The 20,797-nt window shown below is 49.2% G+C and overlaps 1 protein-coding gene across 2 annotated transcripts in view; it reads right to left on the reverse strand.

The window, feature by feature from the left end:
- Positions 1-20,797, reverse strand: part of LOC146360368 (L-gulonolactone oxidase-like) — a 68,906-nt gene that overhangs the window by 25,643 nt on the left and 22,466 nt on the right. For both annotated transcript variants that reach the window (XM_084833161.1, XM_084833152.1), the window contains one exon: positions 15,736-15,921. In XM_084833161.1, coding sequence (XP_084689287.1) covers positions 15,736-15,921 — 186 coding nt within the window. The remainder of the gene's footprint in view (positions 1-15,735; positions 15,922-20,797) is intronic.

The raw sequence follows: 20,797 nt of genomic DNA on the forward strand, positions 1-20,797 counted from the left end.
ACAATTCCCACCATGATGGCAAATGTGCATTGGACTACAACTCCCATCATACCCTGCCAGCTCCCCCAACCTGATGCTCTCTAGATGTGTTGGATGGCAATGTCATGCTGGCTTGGAATTATAGGAGTTGTGGGCCAACACATCTGGAGGGTCAGCACCAGGTTGGGGAAGGCCTAGTTCTTTTAACTGAGGTACAGTGATAAACCTCTGTGATGACTGTACCACTTCAGTCTGCAGGGAGAGCGGGTTCACATGATAGAGTGTTCCCCCATTCAAGAACAATCACAAACCAAAGACTGGGCATGGGAGGAAAAGCACTAGGCTAGAACCCTTCTTCTTGATGTCCTGGTTTTCCTCTTGCAGAGAATGTTTTATATGGTGGTGTGTCCAATGAGTAGCCTCCCCTTGCAATTTGAAGTGGTACAGCTCAGACACAGGCTTTCAGAATCAGAACTAAAACTACGTATCTTCATTCTTGCATTTCTATCCCACTTTTCTTCTGCTCATAGAACATTGGGGGGTTCCCAGGTGGCCACCCATCCAGGCATTGACCAGATCTAAACCCACTTACCTTCAGCAAGGTTGGCTGCATCATGTTCCTGTAGGCCAGTGCCCTGAGACAGAGGCCCCATGTCAAGCTCCCTATTGCATTAGGAGGTCCATTTCCCCAGCCTTCCAATGCACATCACCGTGATGTCAGGACATGGACTATGTTGATCATGGAGGGGGACAGGGAGAGAAGGATGGACTTGCCATGGTGGGGGCCATTCTCAGCAGCAGCTGAAATGTCCTCTGCAGAGCTGGCTCCAGGTTTTAGAGGCCCCTTGGGCAACATACCCTCCATGGGCCCCTCCCTCCATGGGTCCCCCTTCTCACCACCATGGTCCCCAGCTGCTCTCGCTCCCCACCCTCTTGCTCCTCACTGCGCCCTTGCTTGCTTGACAGGCTGAGAGCCAGGGAGTGAGGAGGCCGCGGCATCTGCTGCTGCTCCTTCTCACCACCACCATTGTCTGGGCCAGAGCAAGAGGCAGGTGAACAAGCAGGTTGCAACGGTGAAGAGGAGAAGCGAGTCCAGGGGGCTCTTTCAGCGGGCTCCTGCTGGGGGGTTGGCCCTGGGCAGTTGCCTGACCATGCCTACCCTTGATGTCGGCCCTGCTCTGAAATCAAAATGCCTGTTGAGCACAGAGGCCAAACAAGCCCCTGCCGCCCTGCATCTCTGACCTGTTGGGGAGCAGAGGTTGTTTCCCCCAATCTCAGCTCCAAGCTTAGAGCTGCAGAGAAGAGCAAGAGATGTTTCCTTGACTCTTGACACCAGCCCTGGTCCTCTGCAGCATATCGTTCCATCCTGAGCTTTGGATTTCACTCGATTGATTCCTGCCGTTTTGGGGGATCTCGGAAGCACCTGGAATTTTGCAAAACAGTTACAGCAGCCTTTTTGGCTCTACTCTTTATGTATGAACTTGAGCACGCTCCGGGAGAGAGCGGACGACGGGAAGGCCTGGCGTGCTATGGCCCATGGGGTCACGAAGAGTCGGACACGACTTAACGACTGAACAACAACAACTCTTTATGTCCTGCTCCTTATGGCTACATTCTTCCTGCCACTGGTTGCTTCCCCTTCAGGTTGGTTCCCTGCTGCTCCGGCCTTGCCTGAAGGCTGATGGCCTCATCCCAGCTGGAACAGAGTGCGCAGGGGGAGCGCTGGGTCCTTGCCTTGCAAAGATCATGGGCGTCTTTAAAGAAGAAGATTTAAGCTGGGGATGTCCCTGAGAGCGTAGGACACTAGAGAGGTATGGTGCTGCTAAAGAAGATGAATGGAACAATTATTGCCTCTGTTTGTCATGCAGAGGCTATCTGCAATAATGGATGTTGCTCCTCCATTTGAAGGTGAAAACTGAAGTGGTGGCTCAGATAGGGAACTGGCAGTGCCAGAGACCTGCTTTCCTGACTGGTCTCCAGACTGGGGGGTGAGTCACAGGACTGCCCTGGCTTCCATTCTGTCCTCGGGGTCCAATACAGGAAGCAGAACGATTCATCAAGGATTACAGTGTGAGAATTAAGTGGCAATTTGGCGGAGACTGCAAGACAAATGATTTTCACCTCCACGAGAAGCAATTCTTGCCCAGAGAAGCTCCATCTTTAAATCCAAAGGCACTCCTGTTGCCAAGAATATCAGCTGGAAAGTTGGGCCTTGGTGGTGATTCAGAGAGAGCCTTGACCCTCAGGGGACAGCAGGAATGTAGACGGACTCAGGAAACAAAAGCCTCGATGCCACCCATTGTCTGTCTTTGGGCATCCTGCAAAGATATTGATTCTCAGGCCAAAATAATAAGGGCATTCAGCCATCTTAGGATGGCATCGAAGAGGCCAGGGGATGAGATTGGAAGGAATGCTTCTCTTCTCGCTTGTTAATGACTGATGCAAAACTATTTTGGGTATGCCAGAGGTTCATAAGTTCATTATGCGTTCTTCATCTAACGTGGCGAGAGCCACCAACTTCAATAGCTTTAGAAGAGGATCAGACACATTCTTGGAGGAGGAGGTTACTGAGGGCTCCTGGTCACGGTGGCCGTAAACGATGTTGCTGTTTCCATGATCTGAATGGATCCTTTTTTATTAAAAAAAATCCTTTAAAACTCTCTGGACCTGTTCAGTTTCTGTAGCAAGCTCATTGTAGCTTTTTTTTTTCTTTAAAATTTCACATCACAGGAAGCAAAGTGTCTGTATCAATTGAAAGATAAAATAACCAACGGCTTTCCAAAAATCCTCCTCATTATGATGTGCTTGGGGCTATGGGAACCGGAGAGCTAACCAGCACAAATTGGATGTAGCAAATGAAGAAGAAGGGACACGCATTGGACAATGGCGGTCCAGGGAGAGGCAGCGGGAGGGCATGCAGCTGGCGGAGAGCGGCAGTTCTGCTGAACACGAGAGGAGCCTCTGTATGCACAGCCCATTCCTGAGGCCCATGTGTGAAATCGGGAGTAATGAGACCCATAATGCATTCGTGCCAAAGGGAATCGTGTGCAGCAGAAGCAGTGGCAGGAAAAGGGAAATAAAGCCCACCCTGCACCTTCCTGCTGTGTGAGAGGAGAGGAGGAAAAAGCTGTGGGGGAAAAAGATTTAATAATTAAGAGTATTTATGAAACTGGTGGAAAACTGGTTAAGGGTTGCTGGAAGAAGAGAGGATGGTGGGACAGCCGTGGCACGGATATAAGAGGGAGCTGGAAATCAGCCTGTTGTGCAGCAAGGGACCTGGTGGGTTTAAATTCTAGCTCAGCCACGGAGATACTGTTCAGCCTCGCTGCTTCAGTCCCCCGGTCCGCAAAATGGGAACTATGAGTTACCTCGGAAGCTTCTCCTTGCTGGGTCAGATCAAGTAGGTCCATTTAGTCCAGGACCCCATTTCTCAAAGTGGCCAGTCACATGCCTCCAGCTGCCCAAAAGCAGGCCAGGAGAGCCAGAGCCCGTTGGGGTTTTCTTGCCTGAGATGAAGGACTGAGATGGTTCCCCCTCTCATTTCACGTACAAAAGCTGACTGGACTGGTAGCTGAATCTTTCTTCAACGCTGGCAGTGGGATAGCAAACACCACCACACCCGAAGGCCGCAGGGCAGCTTAGGGGGCACATATGATTCTATAATTCTCGCCTCCAGCACCTTGCTGCCACCTCTCGGCATCTGCTGTCTGAGGCAACCCCCTCACTCTGCCTCATGGTAGGGCTGGCCCTGCACCAGCTGGTGGTATTCAGACATGGTACAAGTGCACAAAATGATGCATGGTGCGGAGAAAGTGGATCGGGAGACATGTTTCTTCTTCTCCCATGACACGACAACCCAGTGGGGTCATCCCATGAAGATGAATGGTGGGAGGGTCAGGACGGATAAAAGGAAGGGCTTCTTCACACAGCGCAGAGTTAAACTATGGAATTTAATTCCACAGGATGTAGTGATGGCTAGGGATGTACAGATTTTGTAAAATCCCTTCTGTCTACATTTTGTGGATTGTTGGGTGCTTTTCTTTCTGTTGTCCGCTCATTGGTGGAATCAATTTTTTCCCCAATTTCACGAATCCACGCAAATTTGCTCTTGCACAAATTCCTATTTGCAGAAATGCACAAATCCCCCACAAATGCATATTTTCATAGAATCATAGAATAGTAGGGTTGGAAGGGGCCTACAAGACCATCGAGTCCAACCCCCTGCTCAGTGCAGGAATCCAGGTCAGAGCATCCCTGACAGATGGCTGTCCAGCCTCGTCTTGAACGCCTCCAGTGTGGGAGAGCCCACCACCTCCCTAGGTCATGGGTTCCATTGTCGTATTGCTCTGACACTCAGGAAGTTTTTCTAGAAGTTCAGCCGGAATCTGGCTTCCTGTCACTTGAGCCCATTATTCCGTGTCCTGCACTCTGGGATGATGGAGAAGAGATCCTGGCCTTCCTCTCTGTGACAACCTTTCAAGGACTTGAAGAGCGCTATCCTATCTCCCCTCAGTCTTCTCTTCTCAAGGCTAAACAGGCCCAGTTCTTTCAGTCTCTCCTCATAGGGCTTTGTTTCCAGTCCCCTGATCATCTTTGTTGCCCTCCTCTGAACCCTCTCCAGTTTGTCTCCATCCTTCTTAGAGTGCGGTGCCCAGAACTGGACACAGTACTCCAGATGAGGCCTAACCAGTGCTGAGTAGAGGGGAATTAGTACTTTCTGGGATTTGGAAGCTATGCTTCTATTAATGCAGCCCAAAATAGCATTTGCCTTTTTTGCAGCCGCATCCCATTGTTGGCTTATATTCAGCTTGTGATCTACAGCAATTCCAAGATCCTTGGATGAAGGAAATGCACATTTTTGGCTGGTGTTTTTTAATTTCATGTATTTTCTATGACTAAATTTGTGTAAAATTCCAGAAAGTAAAAATTGGTGAAAAAAATGGTCCTCAAGTCCATGGAATCCATGTGACTCAGTGTAGTGGACTTGTCACAGAGATCTGTGTAGCCTAACACAGTCAGTAGATTTTAGTAGGCTTTAGCTAACAAAAGTAGGACTCATTCCCTACATGGGCCCCTCACATAGTTTGCATTGGTATGAAGCAAGTGCAGCTCTATATGTCAAACAACTGTACATATGCCTAGTTACTTCACCCATTTGAGACAGGGAGTAGTGTCTTATCTCACCCATGAGCACGGAGGCTCTCACCCCTCTCTAAGGAAAGGCAATTAATTTCCCAGGTTGGGATGCTTAGAGAACCTTCAAGAAAATGATAGAGGGCTATGTAAGGTTGAGAACAACGCAACCAATTTGGTCTCGCTCCGAGGGGGAATAGAGCTGCTGGCCTGGAGAACTTCTGTTGGTCCTGAGCGGAGCGTCCTGTATGTCTTGGGGACCCAGATATACTTATCATCTGTGGTAAAGGTGCCTCCTTTATCAACTGAAGGGACGTGAGCTTTCTTTGTATACTCTTTCTGCCTCCATATATCCTCTTGGTGTACTTAATAAACTGTTAAACTGATCCATTTGTCTCACTTCAGCACCCACGAATCTGGTTGGATTGGAACCTAAGTTAATCAGGATCTCATAAATCCAAAACGCCCGAGAAAAGCTGATCCACTGCATAATCCAAGGGTTGGATTTATAGAAATCTGAACTCATGTGATTCCATTGCCAATTTCTCCAACATCCCTAGTGATGACCACCAATTTGGATGGCTTTAAAAGGGGATTTAACTTCTGACATTTCTCAAACTGAAGAGGGCAATACTATAATGATGAGAAGATACTGCCTCCCATGCCAGACCAACTTTATCTCCTTTTCAGATAGAGTTATTAGTTTGGTAGATTATGGGAATGCTGTGGACATAGTATATCTTGATTTCAGCAACACATTTGGCAAGGTTTCCCACAATATCCTTGTTGACAAGTTGGTGAAATGTGGGTTGAACAGTGCTACAATTAGATGGATCCACCGTTGTTGGGGGAACCAGATTCAATGAGTGCTGATTAATCCTCCTGGAGGGAGGTCCCAAGTGGAGTACGGCTGGGCTCAGTTTTAGGCCCTGTGCTGTTCAACAACTGTACAAATGACCTGGATGAAGGTGAACAGAGGCTGCTTATCGTATTTCCAGATGACATGAAGCCAAGAGGGATAGACAACACCACAGGGGACAGGAACAAGGTTCAAAACATCCGCTGAAAAACTGGGTCGAATCAAACAAGATGAGATTCGACAGAGATACATTTCAAGTCTTGCATTTAGGTACCAAAACCTCAAAGACACAAGTATAGGGTGGGGGAGACCTGGCTTGGCAGCAGTACATGTGAAAAGGACCTAGGTGCCTTAGTGGATCACAGGCTGAATGTGAGCCAGCAGTGTGATGCAGCAGCTAACAAAGTGAATGCAATCTTGGGCTGCATTAACAGAAGCATAGTGTCCAGATCATGTGAAGTCATAGTTCCACTCTATTCTGCATTAGTCAGGCCACACGTGGAGTATTGTGTCCACTTCTGGGTACCGCATTTTAAGAAGGACATTGACAAGTTGGAGCACATCCAGAGAAGAGCAACCAGGGTGGTGAAGGGTCTGGAATCCAAGTCCTATGAGGAATGGTTGAAAGAGCTGTGTATGTTTAGCCTGGAGATGAGAAAATTAAGGGGAGACATGATAGTGGCCTTCAAATGTCTGAAAGGAGATATGCAGGAGATGGAGCAGACATGTTCTTGCCCCAGAGGTTAGGACTAGAATCAAGAAGTGGAAACTGCAGGGAAGCAGATTTCAAATACGGTAAACAGACAGCCTTGGGAGGAGGTGGGTTCTCTTTCACTGGAGGTATTTAAGCAGAGGCTGGATGGCTATCAGTCAGGGATGCTCCACGGCCTGCATTGATCTGGGGATTGGACTAGATGATCGCTGAGGTCCCCTTCAGCTCTGTGATTCTATGATTTCTAAAAGTGGCTCCTCCACTTTCTGTATTGGCTTCTGTGGCATTGAGACACATCAAAGCAGAGCAGCCTTCTCCATTATGGGAGTTACAGCCCAACCCATCTGTAGGGCACCAGGTTGGGGAGGGCTGGAGTGTAAAAGTATTACTTGTGAAGAAAAAACCTTTTGATATCTGCCTTGGCTTTTGAGAAGCTTTTTTTAAAAAATTAATGAATTACATTTATATCCCATCTTTTTTCCTCTTGCAAGGAACTCAAGGTGGCTTACATAATCCTCTCCATTTTATCTTCACAACAACCCTGTAAGGTAGGTTTGGCTGAGAGTCAGTGACTGGCCCATAGTCACTCAAGTTAGCTTCACAGCCGAGTGGGGACCTGAACGCGAGTCTCCCAATTCCCGGTCCAGCACTCTCACCACCGTGCCACACTTTGCTCTCTTGCTCCACAGATGCCCTGCTGCTATTGAGAGAAGCTGGAGGCAATTCCGGCTGGCTTTGCCCAGCGCGTGCCCACTTCAGCCCCCGCATTCAAGGCAAGCGTGTCCTCTGGCTACTCAGTTTAAGCTCAGTTCGAAGGTCAAAAAACAGCACCGTCTCCCCGCTGGGCACTGTGCTGGAAGCTCCGGAGGAGACGTCCCTTGGTTGGCCAGGGGAACACACGGCCCTTGGCCGTGACTGATGCTCTCCTAGGCACCTGACAAAAGCAGGATCTGCGCAGGATCTATTGCGGGGGGGATCTGTCTTCAAAATCAAGCGCTCTCATTGGCTGAAAACACGACACCAATCCCTCAGGGAACAGCAGAGCGTCCTGAATATGTAGCTCTGCGATCCGGCCGGAAGAACGGCATTCCTACGACACGTTGACCTCTTTGGTGTCCTCCTTGGATCCCAACTAGAAGTCAGGGCAGCAGGGCCATCCCAAGACCTTTTGCTGCCTGAGGCGAAGGACAAGATGGCGCCCTCCCCAGTCCACACACAGAAGCTGACTGGACCGGCATCTGAACCTTGCTTCAATGCTGGCGAAGACGTCGTGTCCCGTACCACGCCTGAGACAGCAGGCTAGTTTAGGAAGCCCTACGTCAGTCTGTGTGGCATTCCCAGTCCTGTCCTCCAACAGAGGGGGGCAGCCAGAGCTCACGAGGACAGCCCCTGCAGCCCCCACCACCTGCCGCCTGAGGCAGTCGCCCCACCCTGCCCAGTGGTAGGGCAGGCCCTGCAGGGCAGACGTACACACCATCACCCCAGGGTTCCCCTCCCCTCCATGGCTTTACCTCATTGGCTGCCACTGATAGGGGCATGGAAATATTCAACAGGAAGATGTGGGGCCACCTGTCGCTTGAACTCACAGTGGGAAAGTGTGAAGCATCACATAGGCCAGCCATTTTCAGTGACAGTCCCATGCTTCCTCCAGGCGTAGGCCAAGTGGCACCCTTCAGATGTTTTAGACGACAACTCCCAGAAGCCCTAGCCACCACAGGGGTCAGGGATTATGGGAGTTGTAGTCCAAAACATCTGGAGGGCCATCAGGTGGCCAGTTTCCAGAGAGCTGAGGCTGGCTTGGCAGAGGCATTGATGTCATGGTGTGTACAGTCACCCAACTGGCTGAACAGGCTTTGCAGGCTTTCTCACTGTAGTGCGTCAAAAACCTGCAAAACCTCTTTGACCAGAGGTGACAGCAAAACAAAAGAAATGAGTGTGCAGGAAATAAGAGGGAAGAAGTTACAGGAAAGCAGCAGAGATGAAAGATGACAGTTCTACAATGAAAAAGACAGTGGGGTGTAATGGTGAGGGCAATCTTCCCTAACCTGCTGCCTTCCAGATGTGATAGAACACAACTCCCATTGTCCACAGTCCAACACATATGGAGGGTGTTCACCATTCAGGATGGTTAAGGCTGGGGAGACCCAGATTCAAATCTCCCCTCAGCTGTGAAGCTCGCTGGGTGAATATGAGCCAGTCACTACCTCTCAGCCTAATCTACTTCGCTGGGTTTTTGTGAAGATAAAATGAGGGGGAACCATGTATAACTCCCTAAGCTCCTTGGAGAAAAGGGGTGTACAGAATTATGTGTGGTGTAGAGAAAATGGTTAAGGAGACGTTTTCTTCCCTCTCTCATAATGCTAGAGCCCAATGGGGCCGTCCCATGAAGCAGATGGGTGGGAGATTCGGGACAGATCAAAGGAAGAACTTCTGCACACAGCACAGAGTGAAACTATGGAATTCGCTACCCCAGGATGTAGTGAGGGCCACCAGTTTGGATGGCTTTAAAAGGGGGTTGGACAATTCCTGGAGAAGAAGGCTGTTGATGGCTGCTAGTCCTGATGGCTACATGTTCCTCCAGTATCAAAGGCATTCTGCCTCTGTACACCAGTTGCTGGGGAACATGGGTGGGAGGGTGCTGTTGCGCTCATGCCCTGCTTGTGGGCTTCCCATTGGGGCAGCAGTGTGAACCGAACGCTGGGTGAGATGGACTCTTGGCCTGATCCAGCATGGCTCTTCTTATGTTCTTATTGGATCAAAATGTTATGAGCAGATAAATAAATGAACACATCTGCTCACTATGTATGCAGTAACGGATAATTGGGCAAGAAAATCACTGGTTTTGTTTAAACCATTATAAAGCAATAAAGACGGATTATAACGCAATCCATCTGTAAGCACCTTGAAAACAATGCAGTGATTCCTCGAAGCCAACATGGATTTGACAAGAACAAAACCTGCCAGATGAATCTGATCTCATTCTGTGATCAAGTCACCTCCCTTGCGGACTGTGGGAATGCTGTGGACATCATATACCTCGACTTCAGCAAAGCTTTCCACAAAGTGCCCCATGATCTCCTGATGAGCAAACTAGCTCAAAGTGGGCTAGATGGAACAACGATCTGGTGGATCCACAGTTGGCTACAGAATCGGACTCAAAGAGAGCTTATCAATGGGACCTTCTCAAGCTGGGGAGAGGTAACGAGTGGGGTACCACAGGGCTCAGTCGTGGGCCCAGTGCTCTTCAACATTTTTATTAATGACTTGGAGGAGGAGGTGCAGGGAATGCTGATCACATTTGCAGATGACACAAAATTGGGCGGGATAGCTAAGACCCTGGAAGAGAGAAACATAATTCAAAGTGATCTGGATAGACTGGAGCGCTGAGCAGAAAACAACAGAAGGAAATTTAATAGGGATCAATGCCAAGTTCTGCACCTAGGAAAAAGAAACCAAATGCACAGTCACAAGTTGGGGGATACTTGGCTCAACAATACTACAAGCAAGAAAGATCTTGGAATTGTTGTCGATCACAAGCTGAATATGAGCCAACAATGGGATGTGGCTGCAAAAAAGGCCAATGCTATTTGGGGCTGCATAAATAGGAGCATAGCTTCCAAATCCTGGGAAGTACTAGTTCCCTCTACTCAGCACTGGGTAGGCCTCATCTGGAGTACAGTTCTGGGCACCACACTTTAAGAAGGATGCAGACAAACTGGAGAGGGTTCAGAGGAGGGCAACGAAGATGATCAGGGGACTGGAAACAAAGCCCCATGAAGAGAGACTGAAAGAACTGGGCCTGTTTAGCCTTGAGAAGAGAAGACTGAGCGGAGATAGGATAGCGCTCTTCAAGTCCTTGAAAGGTTGCCACAGAGAGGAAGGCCAGGATCTCTTCTTGATCATCCTGGAGTGCAGGACACGGAAGAATGGGCTCAAGTTACAGGAAGCCAGATTCCGGCTGAACTTCCTGACTGTTAGAGCAATACGATAATGGAACCAATGACCTAGGGAGGCGGTGGGCTCTCCCACACTGGAGGCCTTCAAGACGAGGCTGGACAGCCATCTGTCAGGGATGCTCTGACTTGAATTCGTGCATTGAGCAGGGGGTTGGACTCGATGGCTTTGTAGGCCCCTTCCACCCCTACTATTCTATTGCTGGTATGCCCCTCCCAGGGAGTTGTGAAGCTGCTGAGGACTATTTCCTCGCAGGCCTATATCTGGATCTGCAAGGACCAAAATGAAAAGAGCTGGGGTTAATTCTGTAATTAGATAATCAGATTAATTTGCTGGATGTCTTGATAGGCCGTGTCTGGAGAGCAAAAGCTCAGAACATCAAGGGTGCTAAATATATCCTGTGTATGGAATGAGGGTGATTTTTGAAGATTGCAAAGGGCTGGTGAAATACTTAACTATGTATATTGATAAGAGGAAAGGGAGAAGTATTATGAATGTCACGTTTTTTGTTTTAAAATAGCTGCCCTAAGGAGCTGAAAAGTTTGGTGATTTCTAGACCAGACTACCTCTCCGTTTGTGCCTGTCTGTGTGAAGGGAATATTCCCTGAAAATATTCAGATCAGACATCAGACATAACATTTTCTGAACCAGAACAAAACTCTTTTCTCAGAAGAGAGATGGACAATGCAATCCTATACATGTCTACTCAGAAGTAAGTCCCATTGAATTAAATGGAGCTTACTTCAGGTAAGTGGTGGGTAGGATTGCAGCTGAAGTTTGCCTCAAGAGATGTGTGCCAGGCTGTTCCAGGTACCTATTGGCTAGTGCCTGTCACCACTGGGGGCAAGCAATGTACATTCCAGCCCTTGGCATGCATTGAATGGTTTTGCAAGTGTAAAGGTTGTTTCCAGTAAAGTGGACGGTGAATGCATAAGCACAGAAGGGCATAAAAGGGTGGGGATGGGGGAAGAAAAGAGGGCTTGGCTGCCTGCTCCTTTCCAAGCAATGCCTAAATGCAGTGGGAGATAACCGGGTTTGAGTTCAGTTGTGGGATGGTTCACAAACAGGTGTGTCCATCCCTGGCAATATCTGTGACTGGACCATCATCAATTTCAGCACCAAACAGCCACATTTGGAGGCTATTTTTTCTCGCTGCTGCTGCCACGCCACCAAATTTCAGCAGCAAATTCAGGGCCACTGGTACAGTGGGGGCAGGGAGGGAGTGCAAAAAATGGCCAGGGGGAGCAGGTGGTCTGCAGACCACATATTTCTCACCCTAATTTAAAACAGCAACAACAATGGAGAATACTTGTACAGTCTCCAGATTCCGGGATGCATGCATGCAGAATTTCTACCCCATCAAAACAGTTCATTTTAACTCCAGATCAAAAGCAGTGTCTCTTTGGCAGACCCAGCTGTCCTCCAAAATGGAAACTCGACCTCTCTTTTTTTAAAGGTTCATTTTAGGGTTTAGATTAGTGGAGACTTTCGATAATTTGACTTAGATTCCTGCACTGAGCAGGGGGTTGGACTCGATGGTCTTATAGGCCCCTTCCAACCCTACTATTCTATGATTCTATGGGCATTTCTACACCAGCCTAAAATCCTGCATTTTAAACGGGGTTTTCTTCTTCCGTTGTAAATGCAGGCTCACAACTGACTCCCTTTACATGCGCTCCCTTTCTCCCTTCCCTTTTCCCCCTCCTTCTCCCCCATATCTGAGTCTTCCATTATCTTTCACTGATCTCGCTCCTCTTCTTCCCGCTTTCACTCTTTTGACAGAGAAAACTGAAGCGGAACAGGACGGGGTAATTTGATAGCTTGTTATCTGCAATCTATTTAAAAATGGAATAAAGGGCATTTAATGCAGGAGATGCCTTGAATGATCACAGCATCATGTAAAGAGCCTGCAAACTTCCATGAAGGAGCAACCTCAATCGCAGGATGAAAGCCCGGTGTGAAGCAGTCCTATGATTCTATGAAATGGTGGTTCAGATTCCGTCCCCATTCAGGAGCTTCCAGATGAGCCTTTTCTTGTGCAACCCCTTTGATTCAGTCATGGAATTGTATGAGGGGTCCAGGCATTGCCATGCATTGGGTGGTTTTGTAACAGTAAAGGTTGTTTCCAGTAAAGTGGATGGTGAATGCATAAGCACACAAGTGCATAAAATGGAAGAGGGGGAAAGAAAATAGTTTTTGGCTGCCTGCTCCCCTCAAAGTAATGCCTAAATGCAGTGGTAGGCAACTGGGTACCCTCTGGATGTTTTGGACTACAACTCCCACCATCCCCAGCCAGGATGGCCAATAGTTATGAACTATAGGCATTGTAGTCCAAAACACTTGGGGGGGCACCAGGTTGCCCAGCCCTGTCTAAATGCTTACCCGTTGTTTCTCCTCTTCCTTGCTGCTTACCTATGCAGTCCTGTCTCATAGGTCCCTTCCCTGTTGAGACCTTCCCCTTGTCTAATTCTGCCACCACATCCTGCTCAACACATCTGGGGGGGCACCGAGGGGGGGTAGTTGATCTGTAGTGTGTGAAGAAATACTTCCCTTGGCCTCTCCTGAATCAACTGCCAAATAATTTTGATGCCCAACTCAGGGAGGTAAGAGAGGCAAAATCCTCCCCTCCCATCCTCTCTTTCAACACCTGACCTCATTTTACAACCCTCTTTCACCTCCCTCCCCTGCCCCACCTCCCTGCGGTCATCGTTTTTGTGTGTGTGGTAAATTAAAAAACTGCACATGATTTAGCCTATCCTGGTACAGAAGGTATCTCTAACTCCGCCTTCCCCAACTTGGTGCCTTCCAGATGTGTTGGACTACAACTCCCAGAATCCCCTAGCCAGCATAGACAATGTGGAGCTGGAAAAGGTATGGAAAAGGAAAGCAAAATCATCAAAAACTTAGAGCAGCCTACCCTAACCTGGTGCCTTCCAGATGTGTCGGAGTACAACTCCCAGAATCCCCCCTCTAAGTATGGTTTCGCTTTCCTTTTCTGCATCTTTTCCAGCTCCACAACATCCCTTTGGGGAGTGACTTTCCCCTCCCATGCACCCGTGCTCTGCTGAGGTCCTGGCTGTGGTCCTGGCTTTGAACAATTCTCGCGCAGCCGCTTCCTATCTGTTGCCTCCTGCGCTGCTGGTATTCCCCCAGGGGCTGGTGCTTTGCACTGGACTAGTTCGCGCCCCCAGCAGTTCACTGCAAGTCAAACTCAAGTCATCACTGCTGTGCAGATGTGTGTCTGCACCATTTGGCTGGAGCTGAGCACACAGCCTCCATACTTTGGTGGCACAGCTTCTGCGTTGCATACAAAAGGCCTCCAGGTCTGTTCCTGGCGTCTCCAGTTAAAAGGGATCTCAGCCAGCAGGGTGGGAAAGGCCCTTTCCTTGCCTTAAACCCTAGAGTGCAGTAGAGAGTCGGAATATATAACAGTGGAGTACATGGACCAATGGACTGACTCCGTATAAAGTAGTGGGAAATGCTGGAGTGCAGTCACTCGTCGTGACAGTCCCCATAGCCAGTGGAGATGAGTAACCATCCCTCCCTGATGTTTATCTAGGGCAGAGGTCTCAACACAGCACCCATGGGCACCATCCCACCAGTGGCCATCTCCAATGATGCCCACACAGCTCTTTACACTCTATCCCCTTAAAAACAGTACTTCAATAAAAAATTTAAAAAACGGTAGGGCGCTTCCTGTTCCTGAACCTACCGCTGCTCAGCTGCTCAGTGGGCAGGAAGAGAAAGCAAGGCAAAAGGATAGAGGGGAGAGAAGAGCGAGCCTAGGAGCTGGGAGTGGAGAGAAACAGCAAGATAAAGGGGTAAGTGGGAGAGAAAGAGCAAGGCTAGGGCTAGGAAGGGAGAGAAAGAAGAAGGCTAAGGCTGGGGAAGGGAGAGAAATAGCGAGGAAAGGGGTGGGGGAGAAAAATGGCGAGGCTAGAGGAGTGGCGGTGGGGAGAAAGAGAACGAAGGGGAAAGGTCTGTGTGGATGGAAGAAGATTGGGCGAGCCAGAAAGCAACTCTTTCTTTCCCCCCCTTCCTCCCAGCTTCTAGCCTCACTTTTCTCTCTCCCCAGCCCCTGCACCTTTTGACTAGCCAGGCCCCCACAGCAGCCGTTACGTGACTAGCCACATCCTCCATGGGAGCCATTTTGGGGTGGTGCCCACCGCAGTTTCTCAAATTCCCAAATGTGACCTTAGGTCCAAAAGGGCCGGGGACCCCTGAGCTAGGGTGCTTCCAGAAGAGGCATGTATCATGAAATCGCTCTGCCTCATTCATGGAATTTATGGGGTGGGGTGGGAATTCCAGTCATCACCACCTTCCACTTACAACCCTCCACTGCTTCATAGAATCATAGAATCATAGAATAGTAGGGTTGGAAGGGGCCTACAAGGCCATCGAGTCCAACCCCCTGCTCAATGCAGGAATCCAAGTCAGAGCATCCCCGACAGGTGGCTGTCCAGCCTCATCTTGAAGGCCTCCAGTGTGGGAGAGCCCACCACCTCCCCAGCCCACCACCTCCCTTCTTCGGTCTTTTTTTCTTTCCACACACACAAAATCAATGAAGGAGGAAAAGATGGAATAGCCGCATGACGCCTCCTGATTGGTAGCGCTGGGAGCCCTCCATCTGGAAGCACCCTGAGCCTCTAGGCCAGCCTTCACCAACCTGGTGCCCTGTGGATGTTTTCGAGCGCAACTCCCATAATTCCCAGCCACAGAATATGTACAGCTGTGCCCTACATGTGGCAAACAAATAATTACAAACCCCGATGCGTAGTAAAGGAGAAGGACACACACACGGTGTAGACATTGAAAAATCCATTTCCAAAGAACAGATACTCCCTGCAAGTCACTTAATCTTCCTAGTTAAAGTCCGGAGCTTAAAAGATTTCCTAACAAATGAAACGCGTAGAGACTCTGCGTGTGTGGGAAGAATATTCATTAACTAATTGCAGTTGCATGCTGGCTGAACTGGTCTAGGGGCATTTGTCCTGCCAAGAGCTGTTCTTTAAAGTCTGCATTTTAGAAAAGGGGTGGACACACATCCCTCTCAAAAGAGTGTTAGTTTGATTGCCTGACACCAGTATTTTGGCCTCACCTCCTTGAGTGTGGATGGGAAGATGGTCTCTTGCAGGTAGAACTCTGGCACGCACTGGAAGGTGACGGTGAGGATGATGCCCAAACAGCCCAGATGTACGCAGGCCGCTTGGTAGAGTTCAGGATTCACCATTTTGGAGCACTCCAGCATTTCCCCAGAAGCCGTCAGCAGTGTCAGGGCTACCACCTGCCATGGTAAGATGGGGGGGGGGGCATAGTTTAGTCTAGCAGTCAGTCAACCCATAACATTTTGTGTCTCAGCTTTGGTTTGAGTTCAGGTGCAGAATGGTTTGCACATGTGTGTCCATCCCTGGTGATTCCCGTGAATGGGCCATCACCAATTTCAGCACCAAACTGCCATGTCTGTTTTTCAATGGCGGTGATTTTTCTTCGCTGCTGCTGCTGCTGTTGCACCACCAAATTTCAGCAGCACAGCAGGGACAGTGAGGGGCCGCAAAAGTGGCCAGGGGGCACGTGTGGTCTGTGGACCACATGTCACCTCTCCCTGATTTAAAACAACAGCAACAATGGGAATACTCATGCCATCCCCATATGTCTTCCCTTCGTAAGCCCCCCCACCACGCCTGCGTTTTCCCACCACTTCTTCTTCTGTCTCTTTTCTTACCACAAAAAAATCTGTGAAGGAGAGACCGATGGAATAGTTGCCCAATGCCCCTTGGCTGGCAGCGCAGGGAGCTGTCTGTCTGGAAGCACCCGCCAAGGCTTGGCTCCCTGGTTACCATCTCAACAAGAAGCCACAGACTGGAGCCTGGGAACTGTGACATGTTATCAGGATTGTGTGGGTCTGGTGAACAGCCTCCGCCTTTCCCCCTTTACCCTCTTGGCTGCAAGCCAGAGCCTAAAATGTGCTAAGACAATGCAAAGGTGAGTCTCCAGGTTTGAAGCTGCTGCCCTGCTCATCTCCTTGGCCATCCTACTGCTCCAGCTCACAAAACATTCCCCAGCAGAGGACAGCAGTGAGCTGTGGGTCAGGCCACTTCGCCTTCCTAGCCCACCGACATTTCCTCCGCTAGCCATCCCCCCACCCCATCTGCTTTGCCCACACCTTCATCTGCCTGACTGGCTGAAAATCACTTTTGGGTGTCCTGATGGCAGAGTCTGTAGGCAGGCTCAAGGTGAACCGATATGTCAGCTTGACTGACTCCTCCTTAGCAAGGGTAACTCCAGGTGTGGGTTTGTTTCTTTCCAGCTCGGGAAGTGGGAAGAGGAGCCAAGAGACAGGACTGGAGAGGATTAAGAGCCCTGAAGGCCTTGCACAAGGTGCGGCGGCGGCTGGGTCTTTTCTCCATATAGGTAATTTTCTGAGGTCAAAGAGGTCCAGAGTAGAAAACAAGCTATAGGGAAATCACACAGAAAGCAATTGAAACTGGCCTGCAGCTCACTCCGTGAAGTTTGCAGCTGAGGTTTTGCCATCCCCCTTAGGTAGCTATTTACCACTCCACACACACACAGCAAAGACTGTTTTTAAGGGGGGGGGGGAGATTCGGCACAAGGAAGCCAATGTCATTGAGAGTGGAGGCTGGTGGCTCCAATGTCAGTGGGGCGGTGAATCAAAACACCTTGGATAGCTCCTTTAGAGTCCTGACTGGTTCTGACTGCAACCCAGAGCAGATTCACTGCCCCACTGACATCAGAGCCACCAGCCTCCACTGGTCATTGTCCCACATTTCTGCTCTGTGCAGAGTTCTGCATTACTCCAAAGCTTCCTCTTTATTCCCCCTTTTTGTTCTTTTTTTTGTTTTTTTTACAAATCTTCATATACAAATGTGGTCCACATCTCTCCCCCACCCCCACCCCACACATATGCTATGATCTTTGGTCCAAAAGGAGCAATTCACCTCACAAAACTGCAGGTTACTAATGTTCCTGCAAGGGCCAGATGCAAAAGAGGGCAGACCTCCTGCAGCTTTAATAAGGTGCAGCCTTATTTAATATGGTGCAGCACCTAAAAAAGGATATTGTAGAGTTGGAAAAGGTGCAGAAAAAGGCAAACAAAATGATTAAGGAGCTGGAGCAACTCCCCTAGGAGGAAAGATTACAAAGTCTGGGATTGTTTAACTTAGAAAAGAGGCGAGTAAAGGGAGGAATGATGGAGGGTACAGAATTATGCATGGTGTGGAGAAAGTGGAGAGGGAGACATTTTTCTCCCTCTCTCCTAATACTAGAACCCAGAGGGGTCCTCCCATGAAGCTGACTGGTGGGAGATTCAGGACAGATAAAAGGAAGGGCTTCTTCACACAGCACAGAGTTAAACTGTGGAATTCGCTACTGCAAGATTTATTTTAATTATTTACTTAAAAGCTTTTTAACCTGCCTTTCAAGGTACACTGCCCTCACAAGGCCATGTACAATATCTTGGAAACAATAACATATGAATTACAATTATATGTTACTCCTGCTGCTGCTAAAGATTTTAAGCACCTCATGTAGGCCGGAATAAATGTTTCTTCAGGTTGTTGATTTTTAAGCCAGCAGTGATGGGGCCATACACATCTCCTTGGGGAGGGAGTTCCAAAGGTGTGGGGCCAGCACTGAGAAACACCTGTCCCTTCGGATTTAAAGCCACTTGTCTGGCTTTAAAAGGGGACTGGACAAATTCCTAGAGGAGAAGGCTATCTATGGCTACTAGTCTTGATGGCTATATGCTGCCTCCAGTATCAGAGGCAGTATGCCTATCCATGCACACCAGTTGCTGGGGAACATGGGCGGGAGGGTGCTGTTGCACTCGTGTCCTCCTTGTGGGTCTCCCATGTGCAGCTGGTTGGCCACTGCATGAACAGAATGCTGGACTAGATGGCCCCTTGCTGTGGTCCAACATGACTCCTCTGATGCTCTTATTTTTAATAGTTCCATAGAACTTGGAATTTCAGCAGATATAAGGGCAGACATCCCAAACCTGATGCCCTTCAGATGTGTTGGACTACAACTCCCATCATTCCCAGCCACCATGCCACTGAGCACCATCTTGGGGAAGGCAGCCCTAGAGTAAGCATATTTAGGATTGCAGCCCAGCAACCCCATCCTTGTTGTTGTTGTTCACTCGTTCAGTCGTGTCCGAGTCTTCGTGACCCATGGACCATAGCACGCCAGGCCTTCCTGTCCTCCGCTCTCTCCCGGAGCGTGCTCAAGTCCAGATTCATTGCATCAGTGATGCTATCTAGCCATCTCATCCTCTGCCATCCCTTTCTCCTTTTGCCTTCAATCTTTCCCAGCATCAGGGTCTTTTCCAGAGAGTTTTCTCTTCGCATTAGGTGGCCAAAATATTTGAGCTTCAGCTTCAGGATCTGTCCTTCCAATGAGCACTCAGGGTTGATTTCCTTTAGGATGGACTGATTTGACCTCCTTGCAGTCAGGGGACTCGTAAGAGTCTTCTCCAGCACCACAGTTCGAAAGCATCAATTCTTCGGCGCTCAGCCTTCCGTATAGTCCAGCTCTCACAGCCATACATTACTACTGGGAAAACCATCGCTTTGATTAGACGGACCTTTGTCGGCAAGGTGATATCTCTGCTTCTTACTATGCTGTCTAGGTTTGCCATAGCTTTCCTCCCAAGGAGCAAGCGTCTTTTCATTTCATGGCTACAGTCACCGTCTGCGGTGATCGTGGAGCCCAAGAAAGTAAAATCTGTCACTGCTTCCATTTCTTCCCCTTCTATATGCCAGGAAGTGATGGGGCCAGATGCCATGATCTTCGTTTTTTTAATGTTGAGTTTCAAACCAGCTTTTGCACTCTCCTCTTTCACCCTCAACAAGAGGCTCTTGAGATCCTCTTTGCTTTCTGCCATTAGGGTGGCATCATCTGCGTATCGGAGGTTGTTGATAATTCTCCCGGCAATCTTAATTCCGACCTGTGATTCATCCAACCTGGCGTTTCTCATGATGTACTCTGCATATAAGTTAAATAAACAGGGCGACAATATGCAGCCTTGTTGTACTCCTTTCCCAATTTGGAACCAATCGGTTGTTCCATGTCCGGTTCTTACTGTTGCTTCTTGACCCTCGTACAGGTTTCTCAGGAGACAGGTAAGGTGGTCTGGTACTAGGGATGTCAGAGAATTTCTCCACGAATCTCGGGGAAGCTGAATGCCAGCGCATTCGGCCCCCTGAAATTGGTGGAGAAACGGTCTGGCCCCCCCCCCCGGGACAGGACTTACCTTGTGTGAATGTCCCTGGCGGCGGCGGCGGCTCCGGCGGCGGTTCGGCGGCGGCTGCAGCGGCTGGTCTTCCGACCAGCTGCCACTGCCACCATTTCCAAGTTAAAAAAAAAAAAAAAAGTGATAGGCTACATAAAGATTTACGTGGCCTATCACAGCTAGATTTTAAAAAAACACCGTGATAGGCTACGTAAATGTTTATGTAGCCTATCACAGCTGAGTGAAAAAAACAACAACCCTGCGCGTATGCAAATGGCGGTGCCCATGGGCACCGCCATTTGCGTTCCTTATGTTGGCACGTGTAGTCTACGTAAACATTTACATAGACTACGGTGAAAATAAGGGGAACGCAAATAGTGTTCCCCTTATTTTCGCCATAGTCTACCTAAATGTTTACGTAGACTACAAGTGCCAAAATAAGGAACACAAATGGCGGCGCCCATGGGCGCCGCCATTTGCGTACGCGCGGTTTGTTTTTTTTCCACTCAGCTGTGATAGGCTACGTAAACGTTTACATAGCCTATCACGGCTGACTGCAGGGACACAAACGGCGGCGGCTATGGCCGCCGCCATTTGCATCCCGGCAGGACCAGATTCGCGGCCGGAGGGACGGGGCAACCCCCCCGGCCAGAATTTCGGGGGGAGGGACGGGGCGCCTCCCCCCCAGCCAGAATTTCAGGGGGAGGGACGGAGCGCCTCCCCCCCACCGCGAATCAACTTTCGGGTTCAGGTAAGTGACTTTCGTACATCCCTATCTGGTACTCCCATCTCTTTCAGAATTTGCCACAGTTTGTGGTGATCCACACAATCAAAGGCTTTAGCGTAGTCAATGAAGCAGAATAGACGTTTTTCTGGAATTCTCTTGCTTTCTCCATGATCCTGCGAACAT

This window comes from Heloderma suspectum, chromosome 1 (assembly GCF_057233095.1).
Source record: "Heloderma suspectum isolate Gila_16-S chromosome 1, 16-S_ref, whole genome shotgun sequence".
Taxonomy (NCBI): domain Eukaryota; kingdom Metazoa; phylum Chordata; class Lepidosauria; order Squamata; family Helodermatidae; genus Heloderma; species Heloderma suspectum.